This window comes from Mesoplodon bidens (assembly GCF_964165515.1).
Source record: "Mesoplodon bidens genome assembly, chromosome: 7".
NCBI classification, from domain to species: domain Eukaryota; kingdom Metazoa; phylum Chordata; class Mammalia; order Artiodactyla; family Ziphiidae; genus Mesoplodon; species Mesoplodon bidens.
In genome coordinates, this window is record NC_138164.1 from 101,199,243 (window position 1) to 101,217,901 (window position 18,659).

At 58.4% G+C, this 18,659-nt stretch overlaps 1 protein-coding gene across 2 annotated transcripts; it reads right to left on the reverse strand.

The window, feature by feature from the left end:
* Positions 1–38: 38 nt before the first annotated feature.
* Positions 39–17,017, reverse strand: TP53I11 (tumor protein p53 inducible protein 11). 2 transcript variants are annotated; one of them, XM_081241003.1, is made up of 8 exons: positions 16,940–17,017; positions 5,919–5,986; positions 4,967–5,126; positions 4,281–4,339; positions 4,021–4,069; positions 3,568–3,664; positions 2,454–2,555; positions 39–2,006 (listed from the first exon to the last, which is right to left on the reverse strand). In XM_081241003.1, exons 3-8 carry the CDS (start codon positions 5,093–5,095, stop codon positions 1,873–1,875), a joined length of 570 nt encoding a protein of 189 aa, XP_081097129.1. In that variant the 5' UTR covers positions 5,096–5,126; positions 5,919–5,986; positions 16,940–17,017; the 3' UTR covers positions 39–1,872. The 2 variants fall into 2 exon arrangements, with proteins under 2 accessions (XP_081097129.1, XP_081097128.1); XM_081241002.1 differs by lacking the exon at positions 16,940–17,017 and having other exon boundaries at positions 5,919–7,534.
* Positions 17,018–18,659: the final 1,642 nt, after the last annotated feature.

The following is an 18,659-nucleotide window of genomic DNA, read 5'->3' on the forward strand; positions in this document are numbered from 1 at the left end:
TAGGAGGAACAGAACCAGGACAGCATCGTCCCGGCAGGCCCGCATTACCACCGCCGGGGACAAGGTCCTGCCACCCTCCCTCAGCCCCCGCGGACGCCCGGACTTCCCTCTGCCCTGCTAGCCTCCCAGGGGAAATCTATCCGCCAAGCCCAGCGGTCCTTAGGACGGACCATCCACCGCTTGGCGGCGTGCTAGCCAGGCCTCAAGAAGCATGGGTCAGCTCAGAGGACATGCCTTGGCTTGGGGGCACTGCCCAGCAGCTAGTACCACTTCCCAAAGGCTGCCGTGGCTCTGGGCCTGCCTGGGGCTCGGCGGTTGGGGGCAGGATTCTGCGAAGAGGCACGAACTTCAGCCTCGAAAGATGGAGGCCAGGAGAGGACAGCCCCTCCTTAGTGTCTAGCCTCCCTTCCGCTCGGCCGTGGTTACCAGCAGCACAGCCTTGGGCGCCCAACCCGCTGGGCCTCTCTCCTCGGCTGTGTTAACAGCGGCGGTGCCGTGCTCCACTGGGCACAGGCCGTGTCCCTGGACGTGTGGCTGCAGGGACAGCTGGGCACGCGGGAGGGCAGCGAGGCCCAGCGCGGGCAGGGCCCGGGCCCAGGGCGCAGCAGCCAGAGCTGGGCTGCACCTAAGGACCAACCATCTCACCCCCTAAACGCTCTTTTCCAAGACGGGAAGCAAGTCTGGGGCCGGGGCTGCTTCTCTCCACGTCTGTCCCCAGGACATGGGGGCTGCCATTCCTGGGGTGCCGGAGGGAAGGGGGGCATCGGTTAAAGGACTCACGGGGGGCACACAGGCTGCTGGGCCTGCAGGGGTCTTCATCCCTGAGGGAGCCAGCTGTTGGCCTCCTCCAGGGCATTTGATGGGGGCTGGGCATGAGAGGAGGCGGCTTGCTGAAATATTTCTATTTTTTGCCCCTGCTGAGCTTGAAGGGCACCCAGTCCTACCCAGCCGGGCCTCAGAGGCACCCCAGGCCAGAGGGCCAGAGGGCAGCACCCTGGGGAGGGGGGTAAGGAGGCTGAGTCAGGTGCACCTCGGACCCTGGAGGACACGCCAAGTGATGAAGACATGCTTCTCTCTCTTCCTCATCCACAAACCCCGTCACTTACAGATGGCCGCCATCTGGGGTTACCCAGGTGTCCATCTGTCAGGGCCGGCCTGTGGCTGAGGCCCTTGGCAGACTCTGGACCCAGGCCCGTTGGGAGAGGGGGCACCTAGGGGCCTTCAGGAGCTGGGTGGGGGCAGAGCAACCAAGAGTGAGGCCCGAGGAGAGGTGGCGGCCGGGGCTGAGCACAGGGCCCTGCGACCTGCAGCCCACCTCACAGAAGGCGGAAGGGGAGGTGCCAGGGGTCAAAGGCGGACCCCCGCCTGCCAGCCCGCAGCTGTGCTGTGTGTTTAGGGGGCAGAGGGTCTCCTACATGTGGAGAGCGCCCGCATGGAAGGGAAGGGGCCCGGGGTCAAATTCTAAGGTTTTCCAGGCATGAGCAGAAGCCAAGTTCGGCTGCTTGGGCACTAGACTGGCTGGGGGCCTGGGCGAGAACAAGGAGGCAGTCCACAGCCTCTCAGGAAAGAAGGGTCTTGTGACAGAGGGGCAGGAGCCTGGCCTTGGCTGGATGCCTGTGACTCAGGCTCTTCCTTGAGCATCTGTCCAGGGGATCCAGAGGCCAAGAGACCCATGAACAGGAAGCGTCACTGTGTGGGGGGAAGGATGGGGTGCAGAGGCTCCATCCCTCCCCAAACCTGAGGGCTCAGGAGGAGAGGAAGGCGGCCACTCCTGCCTGCCTGGGGCAGGGTCCTTCCTGCCTTCCGGAACCAAAGGGAACCCGAGGTCCCCAGGCCTCCCTGCCCCAGAGGGGCCCCTGGCCCGGCGGGCGGCTACACTTTCTTGGGTTTTCGGCCGACTTGGTAATAGTAGTAAACGCAGATGGCGACAAAAAGGAGGCGGCTGGCCAGGAGCAGCAGGATCCCTAGGGACACGAGGCCCGTCTCGGCTAGCGTGGCAGTGACCACTGTGGGAGAGAGGCCAGGAGGGGACACAGGTCAGAGGTGGGAATATCCCTTACCCGCAGCACGGGATGCCATGGGCCCCAGGGTGGCTGCCTGACTGGCCCCCGCCCTGAGCTGGGGCATCCTATCAGCTGCCCAACCGTGGCAGGTATGGGAGGCGATCATGTGGGCAGAACTGGGTGTGTGCCATCACACCTGTGCTGGGTCCACAAGTGAGCAGTGGATTGTGGGTGCACGGGTGTGTATGCAGGAGGATACAGGCACATACCAGCTGCGTGAGCACAGGTGTGCAGGTGTACAGGTCAACCCAGCCACACGAGTCCCTCCCCCTCGCACAGGTTTTCATCACTTCCCAGAAGACAAGTGGCAAGAGTTGGGAGGCCAGGGGCCAAGCTGCCCGCACCCTGTACCCCATCAGCCTCCCCATCACTGCCCACCTCAGGACTCACCCAAGAACTGGACCGAGAAGTAGCAGGCTTCGGTGAGCAGAGTCCATCGGATGATGACCTTCTCAGCCGTGTAGAGAGCGTTCCACATGATCAGGGAGATGCCTGGGGTGGGGGACAAAGAGGGGAGTGGGGGGCGGAGTAGCCTGACCCACCCGCCCCCCTGGGGGACGGGCAGGGGGCCTGGTCCTCCTCCCTTTGACAAAGTAGCCAGGATCCCGGACATGCCCTGCCCCCACTCCCACTACTCAAATTAAAACTCATCCGTCATCCAACCTGACCCATAACCCCGTAACACTAGCTCTCCCATTGCGTGGCTGAAGGGCCTGAAGCTGTCGCAGTCCCCACCCACCAACCCCACCCCAGAGCTACTGGCGCTGGCCCTTGAAGGTGGAGTAGAAGTGAAACTGGCACAAGGCTTGGGAAACTGCGTGGCAAAGTCGTGGAGGCCTTCTGAAACGGGGGACTGGGCCTCAGGAGGTGCGGCTGGAGTCCAGGGCCCACCGTGGGATGTGGGGGAGGGAGGTTTGGAAGGCAGGCTGGATCCACCCCACAGATGACCCTGCATATCAGAGACCAGAAGGAGCTGGGACTTCAGTCTGCGGGTAATAGGGAGCCATAGAATGTTTTGGAGGAGAGGAGGGACAGCCCCAGTGCTGGGTTTTAAATGCTGTCGTTTAGCTTCCTAACAGGCACTGCTGCGTGTGACTCAGGTTGGAGAGGAAACAGAAGTGGTTCAAATGGGCGGTCCAAGGGCGAGGGTTTTACAGACACTGTGTTGATTTTGCCTCCTCCTCTGGGCTGTGAGGCCCTGGAGGGCGGAGCCTGGGCTTCTTTCATTTCTCTACCCCAATGCCCAGGTGGTGCACTGCACACAGCAGGCACTCAATAAATGCTTTGTCCCAGATGATGGCCAAGACAGTCCCAATCCCCTGGGGACATTCTACCAGTGGCCACAAGATGGCAGCACACACCCAGCAGAGACAGACTTGTTGGCTGAAGCGTGGGTTCTGAGAAGGGGAGCCCCTGCACAAAGAAGGCTCCCCATGTTCCCTCAGCCCCTATTGGTCCCTGGGCTGCCTATCACCTCCCCAGAGTCTGCCCCAGCAATACTCACTGAGGAGAGCGCCGCCATAGAGGCGGATGGGGGTCTTGCTGGTCACCTGCGCTCCGTCAAAGACTGCATCATAGAGCTGGTCAGGAAAGGTGAGGGCCTGCGGACAGCGGGCGGGAGGCTCAGGGTGAGGGACTCACTGTGGAAACTTCCCCTGGACATCTCCTTCCTTTCCCCAGTAGCAGTCCAGGGTCAGGACACTGACTGCCCCCGATCCCTCCCTACCAGGACAGAAGATCTGAGGTTCCAGTGACAGGAAGTGGGACCAAGGACCATGGGAGCTAGGATGCTCCAGGGCAGGGCACAGGTGGGGATAAGTGTCAGGAGAACAGGTCATGGAGGCAGCCAGAGAGTCTGGACAGATGGGGCTTCAATATGATGGCTGTGCAGAGAAAGGCAGCAGGGGTCCCAGGGCAGGGGAGGGGGCCAGGTCCCAGGGGTGGGGCAGGGACTCACCATGATGGCAATGCCGGAGAAGAGCACAGCAGAAACAAACTGCCAGAGCCTGGGGAGGCGTGGAGAGGAAGGTCAGAGCCAGACCCCTTGCTGCCACCCCAGGCCCCACAGGACCCTTCCCTCTCCAGCCAAGATGCCCAGGGATGGCTGGTCTGGGGGTGGGAATTTGACGGGATGGAACCAAAGACAAGACTACACAGGGGCAAGGCTGATGAGCCCCTCCCCCTAGCCCTGCCCCCCACCAAACTCGTAATGCTCACCTGAGGCCCAAAGGCTCCCGAACAGCAAACTTCATCTCATTGCCCAAGACCTGGCTGATCTGTGGACACAGAGGAGTCAGAGGCAACCAGGCTGAAGGCAGCTCTGCCTGCCCAGTCTACTCACCCCCTCCCAGAGGCCCCTGGATGCCCAGGTGGCTCTGCTTAGCCAAAGGGTCACCCAGGCTGGGAGGGTCACACTGAGGCACACCCTCTCTTCCTCCTCTTGACACCGGGGCTTATGGGAAGCTGAAAATACAGTGGCTGAGGATGAAAGCTCAGAGGTCTGCCAGATGTGGGCTTGAAGGCTGGCTCTGCCACTTATTGGTTTGGCCCTGGGGAAGTCCTTAACCTCTCTGAGTCTCAGTTTCCTCATCTATAAAATGGGTTAATAACTGACCCTACATCTCCCAGGGTAAATAATGCTTATAAAGTAGCTGGTGCCATAACAAGCAAATAATAAGCACTCAACTAATTCTAACGATCCATTTTCATTATTGCTACTATTCCTCTGACATATCCATTAGACTTCTAGAAAATATGAGCTAAATCTGGGGGCTCCCTGCAGCTGTAATGGGTCTCAGCTATTCTTCTCCCCAAACAGTGGGCCAGATCTGCCTCCCCAAATTGGTGCTCAAGGCAGACCCCCATGTGGCTGGTTCAAGGCCCCTCCTCCGAGCTCTACCCACCTTGGAGCGGTGGACCTCCCCATCGTCATCCTCCCCGCCCACGCCGAGGATCTTGCGGGTCTTCAGGCGGCTCACAAGGTCCGTCTGGCTGTGCTTCTTCATGAGAGGTGGGGGCTGCTTGGCTGCCATCTTGTCCTGGAGCCCGACCTCTGTAGGAGGGCTGCAGGGAGACACCAGCCTCAGCCACGGGTCCTGCCCAGCTTCTAGATCTCAGAGGGCAGCCAGACCCCAGCCCAGGGCCTGGGGAGGCCTTCCCCTCAACCTGGGGCAGCAGGTGGACACTGGAGGAGGAATCTGAGGGCCCAGGTTCAGTACTGGGCTCCCTAACCACCCGACTGTGTGATTAAAAGGGTCAAGTCACTGCCCTCTCCTGGCCTCAGCTTCCTCATCTGTAAAATGCGTTAGGGCAGATGGTCCTAAGGCCTTCCAGCCGTCTGGCCTAAGTGGATGTGGCACACCCCAGACGACCAGGCCGGAGGGAGCCTTACAGACAGCCCTGGAGGAGGTATAGGCCCAGGACAAGGCATTCAGGCCTGGATAGACTGTACCCAAAGGTTCCTGGGGGTAGGGGGCAAACTGGGGTCTGGGTCAGCCTTGCCAGAAGAGGGAAGGGTCTACCCAAGCCTGGGTAGGGCTCCTGAGTTCTGGAGTCCAGGCGCCATTGAACTTTTGCCCAGACAATTCCCCTGCCCAGCAAGCCCTCCCACCCACCCTCCCAGACAACCTCCCTCTAACCTGCCAGAACTGAAAACAAGGGGAGCGGGTGACCCCAGGACCCAGCTGAGCCAGAGGAGGGATGGCCAGGAGAGTTGGCAGGGCTCTGTGGCAGCAGTTTTGGCCTTGCCCCTCCCTGCTCTCCCCTCACCCCCCCTAGGTCTGCCCACGATCCTTGATGGCCCCCAACCTCCAGCCTCCCCCCAGCTCCACCTCAGACCAGCTCTTGAGCACCTACTGTGTGCCGGGCAGTGGAGACGCTGATGCGAGTTGAGTGGCCGTCCTGACCTTCAGTCAGCACAAAATCTATGTGGAGGAGACGACAGTGGAAATCACAGTGAGGTAGAGGCTTCCAGAAGCTGGCCCTGAGGGGGCTCCTCTGATCACAGCCACCCTGCAAGATGGGTACTATTTACACCCATCATACAGATGAGAAAACCAAGTTCAGTGAGGTTCGATAGAAGACCGGATTGAAAAATGGTAGTATCCCCACCCTATCACGTGCCGCACCAGTGCTAGGTGCCTCCCATATCCGTGCACCTCTTTCCCACCCACAGCTACTCTCCAGCAAGGTAGGAAAACCACCCCCGATAACAGACAAGGCTCAGAAGTTGCCTGTCCCTCAACCAGGGACCTGAGGTGGGCTTGCTGGACCCCCCAACCAGGCATCAGACTCAGGTCTTTGTGTGGCCCCCGGCAAGTCTCACCCTCTCAGCCCCAGCCAGAGGCAGGGCACAGAAGTGTCCCCAGGTCACCTCCAGTTTTCCAGCCTCTAAGACACTAAGACCCAGTGTCTTAGAACAAAATAAAGCACCCAGCAAATAAACATCAGAACAAAGAATCAAATGGTGGGGGGTTTGGATAACATGGCTTTACACTGGATGAACTGGGCAGGGAGCATACCAGCTCGAGTTTGGAAATAATGGCCAAGGTCATTACTGGAGGTCTTTAGTGAGTAACGTCCAGGCCCCACGTCCCTCCTAAGCCCCCTGGCCTAGCTCCTCACCTGTAAAACAGGGGCAGCTATGCTTTCCTCTCCCACGTATATACATCCCGGGGAATGGGAGGCGGCGGCTGGTGGTGACCAGGAAGGCAGCTCAATGAATGGCTGATGCTGGTCAGCGGGGGCAGCCGCCCGGGGCAGCGAGGGTTTAACCAGGCTCCTCGGGGTTGGGGGCCGGGCACTGTCACAACACCTCAGCCGCTTGCTACCACCTTCTGGTGAATCCAGGTAGAAGCTATAATCAGCCTGGTGTCCCTCCCACTTGCCAGGTGGACCTGCGGGAGGCTGCCCCCAGGGAGCCAGCAAGCCATTGGCCCCTCACCCATCCTTCCGTGAAGGAAGCACCAGGCAGGCTGGTCTCCACCCTTCCTCTTCCGGCCTCCTCTCTGGCCTTCTATTTTTTAATTTGCATACAGTGAAATGAACCTTCTTTGGGGTCTGTAGTTATATGAATCTTAGCACATGTATAGATCCAGGCAACCACCGCCTCCAAATCAGGACCCAGGGCAGCTGCATCACCAGTCAGACCCTCCCCTCACCCCTAACCCCAGGCAACCACCGATCTGTTGTCTGCCACTATAGTTTTGTTTCTGTTTTTTCAAATGTGTTACATAAATGGAATCATGTAGTATATAACCGTGGATACCCGCTTCTTTCATTCAGCATCATGCCTTTCAGACTCATGCAGGCTGCTGTGTATATGGACGTTCCCTTCCTCTCGGCAGGAGAGTGGGAATCAATGTACCAGTACCTGGCGTCCACGTACCAGTTTGTTTACCCTGTCACTCACTGAAGGACATCTGAGTTGTTTCAGAGTTTGACAATTATGAATAGAGCTGCTATAAACATTCATGTGCAGGTTGTGGTGTGACCATGAGTTTTTATTTCTCGAAGGTAAATACCTGGGCGTGGAATTATATTGAGTTATATGGTAAATCTATGTTTAACTCTAGAAGAAGGTGCCAGACTGCTTTCCAGAGCAGTGAACCATTTCCGTTTCCCCACAGTGCACGAGTGTTCCCATTCCTCCCCATCCTCGCCAGCACCAGGTATGCTCAGACTTGACTTTAGCCCTTCATATAGGTCTCCATAGTGTTTTAATCCTTCTCACCCAGGCCAGCCAGGTTGCCTGACTCAGTCCTGCTGTGTCCCTTACTGCCTATGTTTAGTGGACAAGTCACACTGCTCTGAGCCTCAGTTTTCCCCATCTGTGGAATGGAGCTGTAATTCCCAGCTCCTCGAGATCCAGGGGCAAAAGGAGAAACTTGGTCAAGAGCACGCAGCACAGCACCTACACATTTAAATGAAAGGACTGCATTTAGTGAGGATGTGCTGTGAGCCATGTAGGGGTGGGGGGACTGGGTCCCTGCCCCTAAGTAGCTTACAGCCTGCATGGCGACAGGGATGCTGATCTGTCAGGCACGAATCAGAGTAAGTTGATTCTCTGAGCCCCAGTCTTCTCATCTATGAAATGGAAACAACAATCCTTACATCTTCCCTAGGCCTGGTCAAAGCAGAAACAAAATAATGGACAGAAAGTATTTTATAAAGTGCCAGCTAACTGCTAAAGCCAGAAGAGCATAGCTGCAGAAGCCATACTCTCTGAGTTCAAATCTCAGGGCTACCACTTCTTAGCTGTGTGCCTGTGGGCAAGTCACTTACACTCTCTGTGCCTCAGTCACCCCATCCATAGTTGGGGAAGCAAAGGGTCTTCCCTCATAGGGATGCTGTGAGAATACAAGATGCGACCTCCGTGAAGAGCGTAGGGTAGTGCCTCGCCCGTACCAAGTGCTTGGTTGAGACGGGTACTTAGACACAGACACCCCCTCCTCCCCACGTCCCCCATGTAGCAGGGGCTCTGGGGTGGAGGCCAGGGAGGATCAGGAGAGGGGCCTAAGTAGCATTTCCTAACGTCTCCACCCCTTGGGCAAAGCCCCCAGACCTCAATCCCATGGCGTAAGGCTGACACTCGGGCCACAGCACACCAGGCCTGGGTTGTGTCAGCGACCCGTTCAGAGGGTCGGCTGCCTTCCTCTGCCCGATGGTCCCTCCCCACCAACACAGACACAGTGCTCCCCTCGGCACCACAGGACCAGGGCTGGTACAGAAGGGGGGCTACGAGGTCCTGGGCTCCATTTGACGTCCGGTATCACTCAGGCACAGCCATCAGGTACCTGATGGGACCCACTGCGGCCGTACACAGAGCCCAGAGCCCAGCAGCAAGCTCACCACCAGCAAAGGGCCCTACAGCCTCCCAGGGAAAGTGAGATCTTAAACGTCATCTCCAGGGAGCAGGGTCCCCAGCACCTGGCCCTACAGAGTGAAGTGCTCTGAGCCCTGAGTCCTATCGCTCCTTCATCCGCAGGACTGGACCCCACCTGGAGAGGGCAGGAGGGCAGCTGCCACACTCACACACTCACATACACACACACACGCATGTGTGCGCACAGCAGCCCCTAAGCACCCCACCGCCGAGACACACCACACACCCCCTCTGATCTGCCCATGAACTTTCCTCCCTTTCAAGGTCACTCCAGGTAGGACTGGCCCCATTTCAACCTAAGAGAGGACAGAGGACAGCTCCCCCGCTCCCTCCTTGTACCCCAGCTGAACACTGGCTTTGGGACAGCCAGACCTGGGTTCAAATCCTGCTTCTGCAGGACACCGCAGCTCTCCCAGCCTCAGTTTCTGCCCCTGTGCAATGGGGCTGATGAGAAGGCCCACTCTGCAGAAGGGCTGGAGGAGAGAGATAACAGGTGATACCTTGTGGCAAAGTGCCCTGCCCGGAGCCAGGCAGGGCCCCACCCCTTCTCCTTCCCTCTGCTCACTCAGCCGTGCACAGTGGAAAAAGCCTGCCTGTCACAGCCGTCATGCTTCCTTTCCCAGGCCCCAATGCCTCCTGAAGGGCCCCCAGGGCTCCCCGGGTGCCAGGCTGGTGCCAGGCTGCCCAAGTCTAGGGGAAGGGCTGGGAGGAGGGCTGCCCTTGCTCCTAGATGCTCACTTGGGAGGCCCTGCCAGGCAAGGAGAAGGGAAAATGTGGCTGCAGCCCCCAGACCCAGCGTTCACGATCCTCTGCATTCTGCTCCTGGCCAGCCTCTCTGACCTCAATTCCCAATAAACTGGGAAATCACTGTCCTTTGAACAGTTGTTCTCCCTTCTGAACCACTGCCTTCCACTCCCTCCATCCCGATGCCCCCCGTTCCTCAGGGTCTTTGCACGCCCCCTCCTCCAGGGAGCCTTCCCAGGGCACAGTGTCCCCCCCCCCTCTGGACCCTCAGTGGCGGCCAGGGCCACTTCTGGCCCATCCTCCTCATCATTTCAGGGCCAGCTGGCCTCCCTGAGACCCAGTGATCTGAAGGCAGGGCTGGTACGGTGCCCGCCTGAGAACCTCCCCGCTGGCCCCGCTGGGACACAGAGGCACTTTGGCAGCAGAGGCGAATGAGGGACGGTCAGGCCAAGGCAAGCAGGTCTCCCTACCTCTACCCACAGCACTCAGGGTCACACTCAGTTAGAGCTGGCAGGGCCCAAGGGGACGTTCTGCTCCACACACACGCCGGACAGGCCAGAGAGCTGAGGCCCAGAGCGGGCAAGCTCTGCCCCAGGCCACACGTGAGCTGGTGACACAGGAGAGCAGGGGAGGAGCTTTGTGGTCAGGCAGAGCTGGGGTCCAACCTGGTACCTCCTCTGGCCAGGTGACCGTGCGCAAGCAGGTCAGGGGGTGCTGAAGACTCCAGGAGAGTAGGTGGGGTTTTCCCTGGCATCTGGGGTGCCCAAGAAATGACTGGAGGTTGGGTGAGACCCCACTACCACCTCAGAGAGCTGCAGCCATCTCTAGGTGAGTGCCACGGGGCAGGGGTTACTGATGGTTTTGTTCACCTGGCCTGGACAGCTCCAGGCGTGGGAGGAGCTCAACAAAAATCGGGGACAAAGTAAAGTTGGGGGAAGGGTTTCGAGGCCCCCTGCTCGCCAAGATCTGACCCCGTGTAGCCCCTTCCTCCTTCCTCATCTGAGGCCAGAAAAGAACATCCCCAAGAGCTCCTAGCGGCGGCGGCAAGACAGAAGGGGCCATGATGGCACAGAGGCCAAGCAGAGCCTCGAGATTGGACCAGGAAGGGAAGGGCTCATGGGGGGATGGGAGGAGTGTTACAAGTGTCAGGGGAGGGGTGGGGGCGGGCATATACTTAATGATGAGGCAAACTTGGACTCAAACTCCCAACTCTTTCTCTTAATTGTTCTGTGACCTCAGGAAAGTTACTTAACCTCTCTGAGCCTCTATTTCCTCATTTGTGAAACCACACGACGACTTCTTAGCTCACAGGGTTGGGATCAGACAGACTGAGAAAAGGCAGTGGAGGGGCCTGGTCCCTGGTATGCACTCCCCAAGGGACAGCAATGAACAGTATTAAAGGGGTGGCTGTCCAGGCGCTGCCCTGGCAGCAGATCCGATGGGGCTGAGACATCTTTCCCATGCCAGTCCTGGAGGACCTCTCCCAACCCCTCTGTCGCCTTCCCAGGAAGCCTGGTTTCCATAGAAACAGATGGACTGCAGAGCTGTCCCCTTCATGGAGAATGTGCCACCATGAGGGCTGGCTTAGGAGGGGCTGGGGGAGAGGAAGGGGCCTGGGGCCCAGAGCACCCACCAGCTGCCGAGCCTCTGGTGGTGATTCAGGGGGGAGTCATTGCTGTTGAGTGTCAGAGCCAAGAACCACTTCCTCTGCAAACAAGACCCTCTGCTGGAGGGGCAGCATACCTGTCCCTCCCCATCTGGTAAGGAGAAACGCCCCAAAAACATCCCCCCAAGGAAAGGAGGCAGGGGACAAGTACTTCTAGACCAGGAATTCCATGTAACCCCCACAGCCCTATGAGAACAGCTGTACTATGACTCCCATTTTACAGATGAGGAAACTAAGGCCCAAGTGACTTACGTATGTGTCTCTTGGGGGTAAGTGGCAGAGCTGAAATTCAAACTAAGTTAACTGTGCCTAACTGGATATTCAGAGAGGAGCTGGTGTGTGTGCATGCGTGTGCATGAGCGCACATGTACGTGTGCGTGTGGTGTGGGTGTGGTGTGGTGAACACGACATCCAAAAAGAACTAAGCTCTAAGCCATCTTCCCCATCACATCTCCCCGTGAAAGTCCCTGGCAGGTTGCCAGCATCTGAACCCCTCCCTGGGGTCCAGCCTCCCTTGGATTAAGGCCCTGTGACTCCAGCAGGACCTGGGAAGGGCTACAAGGAGACCCATTGTTCGGTTATCACGTTGGTGCAAAATAGCTGGAAATGGGGTCTGGGACAGGCAGCACAGGAGTGGGGGCAGTGAGAGACGGAGCCTCCCGGCCCTGGGCAGAGGGAAGGGGAGGCAGGGAGAGCCCCAGCAAGGGGACCATGGGGGCTGGAGGGTCCAGAGCCTGCATCATCCTTCCTGTGGTCCCTTCCTGGGGCAGCCCATCAGCCCCTTGGGCGAGATGGGGTCTAAAGAACCCCTAGCCCAGAACCCTCCACCGGGGCCCTCAGACAGAGTGAATCTCAAATCTCAAGGATCCAAATCTCTGGGTTCTGCATCCTTAGTCCTGTGTCTTTGGGCAGACTAACTTCCTGGAGCCTCCATTCCTTCACTGTAAATGGGGTGACAATGCCTGACTTACTAGGTTGTCAGCAGGGTTGCACTAAACTAGGAAGTCACACAGCTGCATCACCGACATTATCACAGTGGCCTCTGGGGTGCAGGTTTTGCCAGTGGGCGTTTCCTCTGGGTACACGGGCTAAGGGAAGAAGCTGAGGCGAGGCTGCCACGTGGCAGGGCTTCCTTGCAGTGTGTCCCTCGAGAGCGGAGTGCGATTATTCTAAAGGCCAGCCTGCCTTAGGCAGCCTTGTCTCTCAAGTAGCCGGCGAGCCAGTGGAAGGCGGGGCTGCATCATCCATCTCTCTCTGTACCAGCATCACCACTGGGCTCAGGGCTCTGTGTCAAGGGCAAGGATGACAGAGTAGAACTGGCGGTGGAGAAGAAAGAACACGATGCGAATCCTGCTGGGGTACAAACCAGTCCCCATGACAAAGCTCTGTAGTCAAGAAAGGGATTTCCACACCCCATTTCCAAGAACTCCAGGAACACAGGAGCTGGCAATGGAGGGTTTGACTGAAGCTGGAAGGCTGAGCCCTGAGTCACTGGGCTGGGAGACAGGACAGCTGAGGTCACCAACAGATTTTGCCATCACAGGTAAGCCAGGGCCGGGACTCTGGGACTCAGCTTCCTCGTCTGAAAAATGGAAGTGCGGTCTCCAGGGCCCCTCCTGGCTGTGATATTCCTGATCTGGCTTCCAAACCTTGTCACTCACCAGCCGCACTCCAGCTCCAGCAAAGACCGCAGCACAAGCTGCCCCGCCCCCAAGTCCTACCACCGCTCTCACTGGCTCTGGACACACACATTTTGCTATTTCTCTACCAATTCTCTTTCTTTCGAAGCTGCCTAATTTCCAGAAGGACAGAGGAAAGCCCACATTTTCATCACAAATATCTCCAAGCCCTCAGGGACAGAAACAATAAACATTCCCTGCTGTGTTGAAGAGGGTGAGAGGGCAGGGCAGGACAAGGGGCAAGAAGGAGGGGACATCCCTGGGGGCCTCACCCTCTGAAACTGCTGTGTGGGCAAGGGGGTGTCCAGGCCTCGGATGTCCATCCACTGCCACACAGAAGTCACTAAGAGGGGCTTCTCTGTCCCTACTGTCACTCACAAAGGGCAGAACACATGGAGAATTCCTGTCCTTTCCAACCCAGGAGTGGGCCAGCCTCCCCCTCAGCCCAGTGACCACATCGGGGCCCTCAAAGGCAGCTGGTGCTTCCAGATCCCATGGGGCCAGAGCTCTTGTGAAAAGGCAGTGGCCATATCCCTCTCCCCTCCCACTCCTTCCACCTCCCCCACCCCTGTAGATGCTCAGAAACTTGGAGAGGAGGAGAGAAGGCGGGGAAGGGAGTTTCGGTGAAGAGATGTCCCACTGTTTTGAGCCAACTTTTTCATAAGCAAGTAGTTATTTGCCCTTTGGGTGGGTTGGGGGAGGCAAGCAGAAAGATCCCTGTACTTCTCCCAGTACGCTGATGGGCCAGAACCACAGTCCAGAACTAACCATCTCCCCTAGGGTTTGGGGGGCTCTGGCATGACTCAAAAGGCCTGTGCTGATATCCTGGCTCCACCACTTATTAGCTGCATGGCCTTGGGCCAGTGATACTATCTCTCTGGGCCTCAGTTTCCTCATCTGTTAAATGGGTGTAATAATGACACCCACCTCCCACTGATGAGAAGATGCACAAAAAACTCCTAAAACAGCTCCTGTTTATAGTGAACGCTCAAAAATAATGTTGCTCTTATTTTCAGACAAGGAAAGTCAACTTCTTTGCCTCAGTTTTCCCCTTGGCCATACCAACTTCAGAACAGGTCCCCCTGTAGAAGCCACATGTGGATACAGAGTGGGGTGCTTACAAGGGAGTGGCCACAGGAAGGAAATGGGAAGAGAGAGAACTAGGGTCACTCTGGCTCAGGAGGAAGATGCTGCCCTGAGTGTACTGACAACAGGTGGGCAAGGGGAACCTGGGAAGGGGGCTGGCAACAGGCTGCAGAATATGGAGCCCCTTGGGGTACTAAGCCTGTGTGGCTCCCCTCCATATCCCCAGCACTTGGCCAGGCCTGGCCTTGGGAGGGGCACAACCATTGTTGTGAATACATGGTTGAGATGCAGGGTGAAGGGAAAATTATTCCGGGCTAGGAGTCAGAACATTAGGCACCCCACCCTGCAGCTGCCACTCCTGGGCAGCTTGCCCTGGGGTTACTTATGCTATCTCTGAGCATCACTTCCCTCATCTGTGAAATGGGGAGGCTTATCCCCTCTCAGCCAGCCTTGTCTCCTATCCCTTCCCCACCGGCTCACTCTACCCTAGCTACACTGGCTCCTTACAGTTCCTCAAATACAGCGGGCACAGTCCAGCCTCAGGGTGGACAGCCACAGGCTGTTCTCTGCCAGATCTTTAGTCCCTGAAGCTATCCCCACAGCTCACTCCCTCAAAACTTTAGCTCGTAAGTCACCTCCTCAGGGAGACCTCCCCGACCACCCTGTTTAAAATGGCGACCTCACCCCTGGCCTCAACACCCCCCAACACTCAACTTTTCCCCCTCACCTCCCAATATACTATATAATTTGCTTATTTACTTTATTAGTTATTTGCCCCTTCCCCACTGTAAGTGTCAGCTCCAGAAGGGCAAGAATCTTTTAATTTTGTTCACAGCTGTCTCTCAGGGCCTAGAACTGTATCTGGCACTTTGTTCATTAAATCATTTTTGGCCTAGCCCTCACAAACATTTTGTTCAATAAATGAAAGAAAGTAAAGAACAGTTCAGCGATGTGTGAATATCACAGGTCACTGTCAATTCCACTGTTCCTCCCACCCCCAACCCCTGGACTGGCAGGCCCTTCCTCCAGCAGACACAGAGGGGGGCTACCATAAGATCTTGGGGGAGGGGAGGCAGTTGAGTGTGGGGTTGGAGAACTTGGGGTGCGGGTGGCGGGCCTGAGCTGTGGATCCAGGAGGTACTGACAGCCAAACATGGGTGGAGGGCTTTGGGCCTCAGCCCTCCACTCCAAATTTAGGACAGATTAAGCTGACAGCATGTGGGCAGAAAAGGAGAAGTCAGGTCGGCTGGTTCCCAAGACAATGGGGCCGGGAGGGCACCTTGGGGGGCAGAGGGCCCCTTTTACAGATGGGATAACAGAGGCCTGGAGAATACGTAGTCTTATTTACTAACAACCCAACCCCCCTCCCCCCTCCCCCATCCCCGTGTCCCTGGCACTGCAGGCTGGAGGAAGAGAGGGCGTCGGCTCCCTCTCCACAGACCACCAAGACTGGAGGTCCAAGAGGCCTCTCAGTTGGGGTGGGCATCCCTGCAGCCCCACCGGGAAAAGTTTGTCTGAAGGAAATCAACCAGGAAGTGCGGGGCGGTGGGGCGGCGAGGCGGCCTTGGCCGTCGAAGCTGGGCTCTGGTCTACAGAGACGCCTCGGGGTTCTCGGCCTCCACCCTCCACCTGGCTCCCGCCCCCGCCGCCTTCGCTCCCGCGTAGAAATCCGCTCCACCCGGGGCCTCGAGGAGGCGGCGGGAGCCCGGGACGGGGTAGGGGCGGGGGAGGGCGGAACGAGAGGACGAAGAGCTAGTGCCCCAACCGTGATAGGGGCGTCGGGGGTGGGCGAGGCGTCCTGGCGGTTCCCCTACGGACCCCCGGAGTGGGTACGAGTATACCGCCCAAGGCAGGCAGTCCCAGGCTATTCAGCGCCAGGACAATGGCACCACGCTGCCCCCGTCCGCTGAGCGCGCGACTTGAGAGAGAGTGGGGAGCGTCGGTCTCCACCTGTCCTTCCCCTAACCTCCTCCCAACAACTGGGGCTTAGGCTCGGCTTCCGTTTCTGCTCCCCCCACCCCCGGAGACTGGGGTCTCCCGGTCTTGCTCCTCCCCCCTCCAATGTGTCCTTTATCTCCCAGCTCCAGATACCCACCCACTTTCCTAGAGGGCTGGGGGCTCCAGGCGGGAGCTCCTGGCTGTCGGACGCCTGCGGTGCTCTGGCCCAGCACTCCCGCCCCCACGGTCCCCCGAACCAGAAGGTCGGGCCAGACTTATGGGCAGCGGGAACCCCGCCACCTCCAACCTCGACCCAGCAGGGGGCGAGGAAGGGAACTCGCAAGTTTGGGCCGCACACACCCCGGACCCGGGAACAATGGAGGGAGGACAAGGACAGGGATAGAGGGGGGGAGGGGACAGAGAACCGAGCGCGGGGACCAAGTCAGACCCCAGGGAGGGAGAAAATGCTTTCCGCTCGGTTTCTCCCTCGCTCCGAAGCGGAGACCGCGAGCCTAAGAGGCGGAGGCGGAGGGCGGAATAAACCGTCCTAGAGGGAGGAGACGACGGAGGGAGGAAGCCGGAGGAGAGAGGGAAACCGAGTCAGAGGAAAGGGAGCAAGCGGAGAGCGCGAAGGAGAGGACCTGAAGGGGCTGCGGGCGGCGCCCGGGAGAACCGCGGAGGGGGGAATCCCTGGAGTCCCGGCAGAACCCTCCGGCGCCAAGAGGTGCTGGGGCGCCCGGCTCGCGCGCACGGGGTCCTGTCCTCGGCGGTCCCTGCGGCCGCAGAAGCCCCAGTGGGCTGCGCTGCGCAGGCACCGGCCAGCTGGCGGCGGGAAGGGAAAGTGCTAGGCTCCGAAGCGGCGGCGGGGAGCAGAACTTACGTTCCTAGCGCCTGCTGGCGCCGGCGCTGCGCGGAGCTGGCGTGCCAGGGGGACTCCCGGGCCCTCGGTCGACTCACATCGTGCCGCCCGCGCCGGGCAGGGCAGGGCCGGCTGGACTGCGCGCGGAGTCCAGCGCGGCGGGGCTTTGCCCGAGTCTGGCGGCCCGAGCTGGTCCCTCCTCTCAGTTCTGTGCACAAGCCAATGGCGCGCCGTCCCCTCCCACGCGCCGCGCTGCCTAGCCCCCGAGGGTGGCCGCCGGGGCGGGCGGGAGAGAAGGGTTGGGGGGACTGGGCCCCCGGGCTCCCCAGCCGAGGCTTTCCCGGAGATCGCCTGCGGGGGGCGCGATCACGCCCCGGGGGAAGGCGGCTGGGAATCCCAACAGAAGGCCCGCGCCGCCCAGGGAGACTTTCGTGGCAAATTCTCAAGACTGCGCCCCTTTCGTGAGACTATCAACACCCTCATAGGTTGGCAAGCCACCTTGTCTTAAATATCCCTGAGGTATCGCCTGGGGCCTAGGCCAGTGTCTAAAACGGAAAGGAATGCTTTGGCTGGTAGATACCCAAGTGTGTAACTACACAGTTACACAGCAATGGTCCCCGTCTGCTGAGCGCCCCCTCCGTGCCAGGCACCGTGTGCTGAAGGAATTACAAATACTAACTCGTGATTCTCACAACTACCTATGAGGCCGGGATGATTGATCCCATTTTACAGACGGTGGTCGTTAATGTTTGCTTTCATTTAGTCTTCTGGCTTCCAGCCTAGGCTCACCGTTTCTAGTCGCCCCTTGCTTGGTGTGACTTTGTCAAATAACATGACACCATCAACCCCATCCCCACCACACACACGCACACGCACACGCACACGCACACGCACACACACCTTCATCCTCCAGCCTAAAATCCAGCCTCAACTATGTTGCTATAAATTGCACTGTCAAGGGACAAAGATCTTAGCTGGGGCTTATTGGCCCGTGGGGGAGGGAGGAGGCATAGTGGAGAGACCTTTTGTGTCCACACATCCTGTGGAGGGCAAGGGGGGTAAGAATGGAGTTTGGGGGTCCTGGAGGCTCTCTGGGAGCCTTTCAGCCTAAAAAAACTGGATTCCTACAGCAATTCCCCCTGCCCCAAGATTCTGAGCTCATTTCAATGCTTTGTGACTAGTAATGTGTTTCCCCACCCCAACTCCCACCAATCTCCTTCCTGGAAAAGAACACCTGCATCTCTTTATCTTGGCTGATGGTCACAATGGGAGGGGGGTGGAAGAAAGAAGAAGGCGAGGTTGATGACAAGCTCCATTTCACAAGATAAGCAATGGGGGCAGAGAAAGGTGAGTGGTTCCCCAGGCTTCTACCCGTACCTTAAGAGTTGATCAAGCAGGCTCTGGAAGCAGACTGCCCAGGTCCAAATCCTGGCTCAGGCTTTTGGAGACTGTGGCCATGGGCAAGTAACTTAACCTCTAGGTGTCTGGTTTTCTCGGTGTACAAAATGGGGGCAACCAATAGTAGGAACACCTATGGTGGTTGTGGAGATTTAAATGGCAGCAGCTCACGCTTATTGGGCTCTGACTGTACCAGGTGCTCAGGGCTGGCGTGCCAAGCCGACTCCCATTGCCCTCCCCGGAGCTGTGACTGGGCAGGAGAGGCTATGCCCTTTACACAGAAGTAAACAGGAAGTGCCTGGCTTATAGTAAGCGCCCAGTGACGGTTAGCTGTCTGATCACC